Consider the following 12237-nt stretch of genomic DNA (forward strand, 5'->3'; position numbering starts at 1 on the left):
CAATTTGGAGATTTGATGAATAGAATTTTGATGATAAGTGCAAGATATAGACAGTTGATGAATGCACCCAGCATTTCCCAGGGCATTTCAATCCTCCCAAAACCTCCATAATGTATTCAAACTATTGCACCATAAGGCAAAATTGTTCATTGAGAGGGATTGAACATTTTCAACGGAGTCTCTTTTCATACCACGAAGTTTCCGACGGAAAAGACACAAAATTTGACTGGAAATTTCTAAAACTAATGATAAATTTTCCCTTCACTGCAATTTCAGAAATTGCAAAATTTTCCAATTCAATTTACAAAAAATAAACTTTTAAAGTTTCAATCATTTGATGACTAAACGTTATGTGAAATTTCATTGAGAATTAAAAGAGTTTTATTTAAAAATATATTTATTATTAAAAAAAATGGTAGAGAATATCATGATTACTCAGCTAATATCATAATGCAAAGATTGGAAAAACAAAACGTTATTTCCCATAAATTTCCCGACGGACATTGAAAAAGAGATAAAGGACAGCAAAAAGAAATTAGAAAGCTTCAGTTGCTCTCAAATGGACAGAATTGTGAATTTTGTTGACACTATTGGACACTGCACCCAGCATAAATCCCACCAAGCCCTTGTTGTTCACCTTCTCCGTCTTTTCAAGAGTCTGACTGGCTCGAGATCCTAAGACAACCACAAGAATTCTTCTTTGAGTAATCTTGAAATGCTGCAGAAAGTGTCAGGAATACTCACCAACGAGAAATTTGAGGATGATCCTATTAAACTCAAGTGGTGTCTCTTGGTGAGGCCAATGGGCTGCACCTTCGATGATTTTAACCACGAAATTCTCACAGTAATCAGTGCTTTTGATCAAGGATTCCAGCCGAAACAGAGGATCTGAGTTTCCTAGAATGATCCAAATGTAAAGGCAACATAGCTTATTACATAGTAAAAATAAAATATTTACAATAGGTATAGTATAGATTACGATCATCCTTACTTTCATAAAAATAATGTACTATCCAGAAGTTTTAAGTAGAAAAAAATAAAAAAAGAACGGGATCTGAACTTTCAGAAATAGAATCAATAGAATTTACCAAGATAATATGTATATAATTATATACATACACTGAGAAAAAAAGAGGCTACGATTAACATTTTTTCGTCATAACTTTAACACTTTTCGGGTGTAAAAATATATCAACATTTTTTAATGTTAATTTTACACCTTTTGAGAGTAAAATCAACATCAAAGAAGGGTAACTTTAACCCATAATACACCTAAAAAGGGTAATATTTACACCGATTTCGGATCAGTAATGCAGGGTTAAATTAACATTTCCGGAATGTTATTTTAACTTTTTCGAATTTCTCTCAGTAGGGAAAAGTGGCTTGCCTTAATGAGCCTGCCTTTGATTTCAATTTTTCTCTTATTTCCCTAATCAAAAATTCTATTCTAGCTAATGGTTATATTAAGCGAAATCAGAGAGATCGAGGCTTATGTGGTGCGAACACCTGAGGACGACCCTCAGACACTACTTCACTGCCTTGGCGCTCGTCATGTACTGAGTGACTAGCCGAGCAATCAGCGAATATCTCACCTCGATGTTCACGCTATGTTCGTGTGGGTCATACCGTTATGGTATAAACTCTTTAGATACTATTAATTATTATTACTATTTACTATTTTCTATTAACTTCGATTAATAAAATAGAATTTCTGTTTTGGAAAATAAGAGAAAAATTAAAATCAAAGGCTAGCCCATTCAAAGTCAGGCTACTTTCCTCTATTTGCTTGGCGATTTATAAAATTTAATAATTCACCCAGTTTATATTAATATTATAAATAAACAAATTTTTCCCGTGCTAATTTTGGCAATTCAAACGCCTTCTTGAATTATAAACTGCATTAAAAGTAGCGTTAAGTCTTAACTTCAGAATGTTTTTAAAGATTTCAATTCAAATTTATTTATTTAAATTTAAAGAAAATTAATGGACCTAATGTTCTAATTGGGCACCGAATGGGTCAAGTGGTCAACTCGTTCTATGATGCAAGTGTCCCGGGTTCAAATCCCCTTTAGGCCACTAGGAATTTTTCTGGCGTTAAAGGTGTTCGGATTGCATCCAGTGAGCTTCACTGCACTTAATTCAACGGGGCATGTGACTGACAATCCCATCCCTGTATAACAAAAAATAATAATGGATGTCCCGAACTCCCCTTGTGGGAAGGCCTCTCTATGGAACGTTGTGCCACCATTATTATTATTATTATTATTATTAATGTTCTAATTTATTCTCGAATTTGAGAATGTGACATAACCTCGAAGTAAATTTTTTTTTTCAGAGAACAACAAAAAAAATTTTAAAAAAATTCTTTTACTAAATAGCCTTGTTTCCGAGGTTAGAATTTGATACATTGATATAGAATTCAAATATCAGTCTCAACTTTTACCACGGCTTAATTAATTATTATTAAAATGATTAAAAACAATTCCTGTAGAACAGATTAAGAGAGCATAAAATCCTTACAGAAAATAAAATCCTGAATTTTTAGGTTAAGCTTAAACATATCTAAAACTTTGCGAATGAAGCTATTATCTGCCTATTATGTGAATTAGGTCCAATAGCATCGGTTTAGTATAGATAAGTTTTAAGATCAGGCATTCCTTTGATAGACGAATTAGAAGATTTGTAAACTTGTAGGTAAATTTGTAACGTTACTTTGGAGGTAAAGGGCTGTAAATTATAAAAATTTCATTTTTTTAATTTTCTTTTGGAATTTGAATCGATAGTAGGAGGAAGTTGGGCACCTTTGAAAGTGGGGCACCTTTGAAATTGGGATTTTTCACCTATTTTTAAATAAAATTGAGCCTTATACGGACTTTAGACCTAAGGCTTAGGCATAAACCTTAACTTCTATAATTTCTTATTAGTCGAAAATTTTTGGAAAATTTTGACTTAGATATGGATTATTAAGGGAAAGTAATGTATTTGAATCAGAAGAACAAATTAAATTGGTTGCTATTTAGGATTTTGAGACCTTCGAAAACTAGACTAAACCTCTAGTCTGAAGACGGTCTTATCGTGATATAATTTAGCTGCACAAACAGATTGAGAAACTAAATTATATCACGATAAGGCTCAATTTTATTTAAAAATAGGTGAAAAATCTCAATTTCAAAGGTGCCCCACTTCCCCCTATATTGAAAATAATAATTAATAATAATAATAATCAAATTCAACCTTTTCGAAGTTTTCAAGTGAATTCTTTAGTTTTTTAATTTTTAGTAAAATATCAAAAAAAAAATATTTCCATAGTCACAGCTCTTTACAAATAAATTTGTTTTGGAGTTAAAGATTTGCAAAATAGGTGACCTGCAAACCTTAAACTCCAAAGTTGGTAGCTGCACAAACCTGGTTTGTAATGATGTCAAATTAAAAATTTGGCTGTACAACTACGAACTTTTTTACAAATGTTTGTATTGAAACCATATTCTACCTCCATTATATTTATATGTAAAAAATAATTTTCATTTATACGAAAACGACAAATCTCTAATTCTTTTTCTACAAACTTTTTTTTCTGAGTAGATAATATAAATTTATTGGTGGTCATCGAAAATCAGAAATCAATATCTCTGTTCATTTGGCATCTAAGATCTGTAACACATGCAGTGATACACAACTTTTCGATATGTGGATAATAATAAATTTATTGATAGGGGGTCTTGTGATGTAATTAGTAAGGTAGGACCACTTACGACTAAAGTCCAGAGACAACTAAGCTTGCTCATAGCCAAGTCAGTTCCTGACACACTACAAACGAGGCTTAACATTTACTGGCACTCATAAAACATAACTTTCTTGGGTTTTTATGCAGATACTGAATGCACTAAAACTCCTTTGAAAATGAAACTACTTTCTACTACACAATTATTCACGTATAACAACAAGAATTATTCACTAGAATCGCCTAAATTCGCTTAAGTCGCGAGATAGCTTCCACCTCACAACTAATTGTAATTAACAATAATTATTGCACATCAGCTGAGATATAAATTTATAAATTGTTTCATTTTAAGTAGAGTATATGTACATGGCAATATAAATATCTGCATTAAACCCACAAGAGCTATATTTTGTAGATACCAGTGAATACTAAGCCTCGTTTATAGGTCAGGAACTTAGAGCCTTGACAGACCTGAGGATTAGCCGAGAGACGGTTTAGCTCAATTATATTCGCAATGATGGTTTAACTTAATTTCCATCATTTTCCACTAAGTCGTCTCTCGGCTTAAGTCGTAAATGTGTCTAGGGCATAACTTTGCTATTAAAAAAATTAGTCGTCTCTGGACTTTAGTCGTAAGTGTGTCTAGGGCATTAGGCGATAAGACCTCTGATTCGACTGCAATAGTTGTGGATTTGAATAAAATGAATGGTCAAAATGTTCCCATAAATCAGAGGAAATAAATGATAAGTCATAAACAATTTATTGATTGAACTGAGGTTATTATATATAGCATAACAATAAAGGACTATGCTACGACATCCAGATATCTTTCAAGCGTTAGACAGATCCAAAAAATCCATACAATATGTCATAGTCATCCTTATTCATATCGTGGCTTAGATCAGAAATTGTTGTAACTTATCTAACTTATTCATCACGTAATCAGCAATTCTTGTATAGTTTGTATTTTACCATATTGTTGCAAAAATTGCTAATTAAGCGATAGTGAGTTACAACAATTACTGGTGCAAGCGATGATATGGATATCAAAAAATGATGTGTAATGTATATTCTCGTTTATCCGTTTTCGACCGAAAAAGTTAGACGATTTTCACATCAGGATGTCGATTCAATTTTAAAATAATTATTTTTATCGTTTGATTATGTTCATCGTAACAAATAGTCAGTTAAATCAGCATTTGCCGTAACTGCGTTTTGCCAACTTTTCATGAGACGAAATTTTCAATTACAAATATCTAGAAAACAATTTAAATACTAAGACGTAGAGATTTTCTGTAATAAGGTACATAGTATGATTGTATAATAACTTCCATCATTTATAAAGCCGCAACTTCAATGTACCTATGCAGATTTTGGAAATTTCGACAATTTTCCAAAATTACAAAATATTAAATAGAATTCTTTTACTGATGATAAGCGTTTTCATTTAACAAATTTGGTCTGATTGACTATAGGGGAAAGTATTCATGATTTTCACGGTCCCAAGCTACATAATGACTAAATTTTCTCTATGTTTCTGAATAAATATGACTCCGCAATACATTTTAAAAACAGAACACTGTCCGCTAGTTTTTAAAATATCGGTGCGATTAGCCACATTTACTGAAAAACATAGAAAAAATTTAGTCATTATGAAGCTTGGGACTTGGGACCATGCAAAGCATGGGCACTTTCCCCTACCCATAATTTTCCGACTTTCTATTTTGTAAGTTCTATTGAATAAATTTTGTTTTGAATTATTGACAAAAAGGCAGGGGGAGGTGGGGCAATATTGATTAAGTAATAAATTAATTTAGATTCAAAATTGTTTTGTCTATATAAATTATATTAACGTTAAAATTTAATTTCCTTTAGAAATATGTGAAAAAATGCGTTTTCAATGTAGCCCCGGCTCAATGTAGTCTCACCTAGTACGTATCTTTTCTTAAAAGTAGTTGAATTTGAATGAAATTATTTACTATCACAATATCCACACTATCTTTCATATTTGAAATATACTGTTTGTAAATTCCAAGCCAAGCAAAACAACTAAAGATTTTACGGCAAAAATGATAATAGCAAATAATTTTGCATGAATTTTTTTCGTAATAATCACCATAAATAAAAGTAACGACAATCACTGATAAATTTTTATTAATAATTTAGAACAAATTCGATAATTTTATTTTTAAATATAATATTTTTTATTTGGGTTTGGAAATTTATTTTTTATCAAATGAGTTTAATAAACAAAATTACAATTTACATTTCAAAAAATATGCATTAGAATTATACGGCATAAGTCGATTTAACTGACAACATGTGCTAAACTTTTCTGTTTTGTTCTGCTAAAACTTTTTAGTAAACTGAAAATCACAAGATGTCATATAATATTTTGTTGTTACAGAAAATTAAAATTTTAATCTTAATTTATTTAATTTAAAAATATATTTTCTTGTAACCACATTATCCCTAATTTCCTCAAATAAAAAAAAATGAAATTATTAAGCTAAAACGTGGAAAAATTAATTTTCCGAATACTATCAGAAGGTAAAGTTATAAAAGAATCGTTTAGTAAAATATTACGACATGTAATAATTTAAGTCACATAAAAGTTCAAAAGCACATTCTAGAATCAAAGACACATACCTGTAACAATGAGACAAGGACATGAAATGAAAGAGCCCTCTCTGATCCGATAGAAAGGAAGGTTTCTGAAGTAATTCAGGGGCCCATTCCAGTCCTCGTTTCGACTGAAAATGTATCGATAAGCATCAAGAATATGCCCCTTATCGTTAGCAGATCCATTGATTGGTTGAAGATTGTTGTATTTGGATTTTGGGCGGGAATTGTCCACGTGAGTGAAATTCTTCTCCAGAAAATTCGAATCGGGTCTCACGTGTTCCACTTCAGGAAGATAGGGCAATTGGATGAACTTGAGCCATGCACTGTTGATAGGTACCTTGGAACTGTCCAAATTGGACCAAATAAGGTTTGGATGAGGTGCTGACACACAGATAAGACGATTTATCACCCGAGGATTTGTATGAGCCAGAATCCATCCCAGAATTCCGCCCAAATCATGCCCCATCAGTGTCACAGAGTTCACATTCAAGCTGTGAATAAAGTCCACAAGTTCTCGGCACACTTTCTCAATCCGATATTCCCGGCGCCAAATTGGCTTGTCCGAGTCATTGAAACCTTTCAGATCCAGCGCTATGACTCGAAAGAAGCGGGAAAGTTCCTTTATCTGCAATGGCAGAAATGTTATTCATTGGAAAATTTTAATCTGCAATGCCTCTATTACCTGATCTCGCCATCCAATCCAACAATCTGGGAATCCATGAAGTAGCACGATTACAGGATCTGTTACATTTCCAGCCTCAACATAATGAAATTTTGTTCTCTAAATGGCGTAGAAAAAAGATAACTTTAGTTATTACTTCATAGGGATATCTTTTTGAAGGAAAGGTTCAAGGTAAAACAGTCACTTTAGTTGATGTACAAGGAAATGCGAAACTGTTACTATGTTATACATACATTTGCATTTCCATGAAAATCTGAGTATTCTCAAATACTTTTTATGTAATTCAGTTAATATTTCTTGACACATTCTTGACAGCATTACCTTTACGCGATATGATGTATTTTTATAAAAAGAAGTTTCACATCCTTCAATTTGGTGAAGATTGTAATTTAATTAGAATTTAGAATCTAAAAACAGACTGTTTGATTTCTCCTATAACTCTATGAAAAGAATAATATTAAAATTGCTATATAACCAAAATAATACGTTAGCCCCGTTAGCCCCATATCTACTAAAAAAGTTATTATTTTGACTAATGACTTCATATAATTTTATAAAATTGAATTGAAATAAAACTTTGAAAAATATTTCATTTTTGAATTCTTTATTTAGGTTAATATTGATACATATGTTGAATTCTGATTTTGAAAATTTTTAATCTTATTTATACGTTTTAGGATATTTAGTAATTTATCATATTTTGTATTCGGAGTTTTATCATCAACTCAGAATCCTCTTTGATGCAAGACGCTGACATACGATAGTCCAATTTTTATTAAGTAATGAATTATTATAAATATAGTGTAATGTCAATAATATAAACGAATTTATATCAACATCAATTGTAATATGAATCTTTGTAAATAATTAATCAAAATATTTGAGTTTATGATAACGAAACTATTAAACGTAAACTCATGTATATAACTCTATAGGTTGTATGGTTACAAAAATTTATTAATTTACTTCGGGGCATATAAACGAAGTCACAAGTTCGTGCATTCTTTAAGGTAGTTTTGAGTTTTATTATTCTTTATATCGCACTTCCGCGATTTTAGTGGCTTTTTGAGGTTATCTTGATTTTTCAATTATTACAGAATTATATAGAGAATTTTATAAACTTTCAAAATTCGATTTTATTTCAAATTTGTACAGCAAATTTTAAGTGATTTTAAATTATCTAACCCTTGTTTGCTTGATAAGTAGCGTTTTTAATATTTTCTTAAAAATCCACATCCATTCTTAAAAGTCCACTCTAATTACTTATTAATAACCCCTTGACTACATTTTTCATGTGGAACTTAAAATGTATTTGAATTTGATTCAAATTTTCCTCAAATGCGACACATTGATTAAATTATTTCAAGAACATATTCTTAATAAATTTGTATTAAAAAAAGATTTTTGTTCTTAATTATCTTCTTATTATCATTATCGGACTTATGTTATATTAATATTATGTTTCTTAGTTCCCGGTTCCCCGAAAAAATAATGAGTCCTTGAGTTCCCCATAAGTTCGCAGAAAGATGTATAAGTTCCCAGGGTTCCCTGAAAAAAAAAAACGGGTGGCAAAGCGTCCCAGGCATTGCGAAATGCTCGAACTCGCGATTTAGATGCTATAACTCAAAAGCATTTTCACATCATTTACCGGTTTTCAACGATTTAAAACGATTCATCACTCAAAAGATCCCCAGAATAGTTTTAAAAGTAATAGAATTAATTTTCAGATAAAAATTAGTTATCGGATATTAATCGGTTCATTACCGGTTCAAAATCGATTAGAACCGGTTCAGTTTTATAGTAAATTCCAATGCATTTCCAACGAGCCCAAAATATGACCACCAGGGAATTTACTTGATAAATGCGCTCTCCAGTCTCTTTTTATCCTCTGACCTTGAAAAACCGTTATTAGGAATGATTCAACGGTATTTTCGTCTAAGAACGAAATGTCCGTCTGGGTAATCTCTAAAACATATCTAAAAATGAAAAACCTCGCACGACGCGTTTTCGAGCAATCACAAAAACTGGTTTTGGACGGGAAGAGGAGGGGGTGGGGGAAAATGAGGGACATGTTACCGATCTTTGGGTCGACTTATGGGGATCCTCCAAAGGTCCCAAGTCTCTATCTCTTACCGTTTGGCCTCTAGAGCCGGCGACAGTAGGACGGACAAACAGCGTGACGCCAAAAAACTCGAAACTTCAAATTTCCAAAATTCTACCAAATTACGACCCCTTGGGGGGTAAGGAGTCGAAATTTATATATATGTATATAACTCAAAATCGAGGGATTATATATACTGCTCTCTCCGTGGAGTTCGAGCAGTAAAATATGGGGAATCCATGAGTTCTTTAAAAAAATATATGGGTGCCCTGGATTTCCTGAGAGTTCTCTGAAAAATGTTTCAAAAATGTTCCCTGGTTCCCTGAAAGTTCTTCGAGTTCCCCGATAGGACCCTAAAAAGTATGTGGATTTCCCGCGTTCCTCGTAAGTTCCCTGAGTTTTGCGTGGGTTCCCCAGGTTCCCCAAGTTCCTCGTGAGTACCCCGGATTTCCCATGGGTTCCCTGGCCGCAGATTAGTTCCAGTTTCCCGGAATGAGTAACTCTTTGATATTATTTGTACGAAAAATTATCATTAATTGTTTGAGGGCTTCTATCTTAAAATATAATAATAATAATAATAATGCTGGCACAACATTCCATGGAGGAACAAGGCCTTCCCGCAAGGGGATTTCTAGACATGCATTATTATTTTTTTCTTATACGAGATAAGATTGTCAGTCCCATGCCCGTGAAGTCAAGTGCAATGAAGATCACTGGATGCAATTCGAACACCTTTACCGCCAGAAAAATTCCTGGTGACCTAAAGGGGATTCGAACCCAGGACACTTGCATCATAGAGCGAGTGCTCTACCACTTGACCCATTTAGTGCCCAAAATATCCATATGTTAAAAGTCCTACCAAAATAGCGGAAGTGCAATATTAGAACCTATGAATTATCTTAAAATTAATTGGTTTGACTTAAAGAAGTTTAATATCACATCTAAGATCTGAATTACTGAAAAGCAACATCTTTAAATGTGATAAAACATATGAAACTGCACCGTCTTCCAACAAGCATCCAAACTTTGGGCAGGCGCCCGTTTATGATCACCGATGAACTGAGCACATTCATCCAACATGAGATTGTACTAATGATTCAATTAATACAATAATGTTTCGATACGAATAAAAACACTTGCCTTTTTTCATTACGATAATTACACATCGGAAATTATTTTAGAATCTAATCATAATTTTCTGAAATTTCTTAAATTTAAATTGATTTTCCGAACCAACTCTGAACTTTGTTGATCAGAAGCACTCCCAACGTGTGGTGTACACTTTCTCTATCACATGCGTTCCCTTAGTTATCCAATAAACAATTCTTTTTTTTTACTTAGTACTATCACTGTCGCGTGAGAAGAAGGTCAATATAGGTGAATGTGTTTTTTTCGGTAATCGTTTATGACTGGGGATAGATCTGCACTCTGAGCAAAACAACCTTGATCTTCAATACTTATCTTCACTCACATTTAGCTTCACGTATGAATGCCGCCCAAAATTACTGTCCACGAGATATGAGGGTGGTTTCTCAGGAACACACCAATTCTTCGGTGATCTTCCCGATGATCTGGGATTCACGAGGGTCCAGAGATAGTGAATTAACCATTTAATGGTCACCCAGATACCAAGAAAAATTCCACTTATGTAGCAAACTAAAATATCCCACTTTGACACAACTTCCACAAGTTTATAGTTGGACTCATCAATTTGATCGAATTGCATTTTAACACCACGTGCTCCACACACGAGAAAACACTCCGGAAAATGCTGAACAATAAAGAAAATTTACACTAACATCACGAAAAACTCTACTTAGGTTTCCCTACAGAAGTGGCACAATATCGCTGAGTGTTGCACGAGAACTGAATGAGAGAGATTTATCGGTAACTCTCTGAGCCCCACTGACAATGATAAGGTTGTGATAAGGCACAAAAAACGGGTGAGCGCCAGTATATCTCCTAGCAAAAAAAAATATCGATGACGAGACGTCCAGAAGAAAGACCATACGATGCACTCCGAAAGGTCACAATGTCTATCGCTCCCAGAGAAAATTTTCGAATGAGGGAAATTTATCACGAAAAACATTATTATTTTAACCTCGTGGACTTGGAACTGAATCATACGTAAAATTGAGACGATGACAAAACAATTATGCAATATTCCAGAGACTGATTATATACAATTTCGAGTAGATTTAATCAACAGAGAAAAATTGGATTTTCTTTTGGTCTACGACCACTTAGATAGATAGATAAATTTATTCATCAACAATGCTTTTCGAAGTACAGTTTCGTTTCACTGAGATCCCGTGCAATTCTTAGCGTCTTGATAAGATGATTAAAACTTGAAAGATAGATATCAATAAAAACTGTAGTGCAATTGGGCTAATAAATTTTATAAAACGAAACAAATATAGAACAATCACTTAGGGTAAAGTGGTACAAGTTGGACAGTGGTACAATTTGGACAGGGCTTTTTTCTTGATAAATTTAGTACTTCATTTTTATTTGTTTATTTTTAATGCTTTAGTTTTATAATTTGGTTTCTTGTGTTTAAAAACAAATTTTCTACTGTATTTATCAAGAAAAAAGCCATGTCCAACTTGTACCGGTGAATTGTCTAACTTGTAACACTAATTCCAAATTATATCACTTTACCCTAAATAGAAAAAAGGGGAAAAAATCAGAAATTTTATTAGGTCATCGACAATCAAGACTGAATACGTGGGTCTCAAAGACTAAAAAGTAAACCTATTTTCTCATTTTCTTTATTAAAATTTTTTTTTTAACAAAAACCTCTTAAGTAATATGAAAATGGTACAATTGAACAATATTTTATAAAATTTTCATGTAAAAATGTTTAATAAAACATTCAGTCATTGAGACCTGATTTTCGGGGACCTTTATAGAAAAACTGCGTTTGCGGTGGACACAATTATTCGTAGTACGTTCATCTGGTCTGTTACCCATTGAACTTGTGTTACTTCATATATCACATAAGTTAAAGCTTTATACAAATTTCCAAGTAATAAAATAACATCTTAGTAATTAAAATAGCATATAAAAATCATCATATTATCGATATTTAAGGATTAAATATTATAA

The 12237-nt window shown here is 32.5% G+C and overlaps 1 protein-coding gene across 1 annotated transcript; it reads right to left on the reverse strand.

The window, feature by feature from the left end:
- Positions 1 to 379: 379 nt before the first annotated feature.
- LOC129803304 (epoxide hydrolase 4-like) lies at positions 380 to 11377 on the reverse strand. Its single transcript, XM_055849754.1, has 5 exons — positions 10601 to 11377; positions 7029 to 7127; positions 6371 to 6971; positions 745 to 897; positions 380 to 675 (listed from the first exon to the last, which is right to left on the reverse strand). Exons 1-5 carry the CDS (start codon positions 10853 to 10855, stop codon positions 536 to 538), a joined length of 1248 nt encoding a protein of 415 aa, XP_055705729.1. The 5' UTR covers positions 10856 to 11377; the 3' UTR covers positions 380 to 535.
- Positions 11378 to 12237: the final 860 nt, after the last annotated feature.

The sequence above is a fragment of the Phlebotomus papatasi genome, chromosome 2 (assembly GCF_024763615.1).
Source record: "Phlebotomus papatasi isolate M1 chromosome 2, Ppap_2.1, whole genome shotgun sequence".
Classification (NCBI taxonomy): domain Eukaryota; kingdom Metazoa; phylum Arthropoda; class Insecta; order Diptera; family Psychodidae; genus Phlebotomus; species Phlebotomus papatasi.

Coding starts and splice junctions, on each gene's coding strand:
- LOC129803304 (XM_055849754.1), bottom strand. CDS start 10,855: ATGCAATTCGATCAAATTGATGAGTCCAACTATAAACTTGTGGAAGTT. Junction 7,128..10,600: donor ATTCATACGTGAAGCTAAAT/GTGAGTGAAGAT, acceptor TACGCCATTTAG/AGAACAAAATTTCATTATGT. Junction 898..6,370: donor TCCTTGTCTCATTGTTACAG/GTATGTGTCTTT, acceptor GGATCATTCTAG/GAAACTCAGATCCTCTGTTT.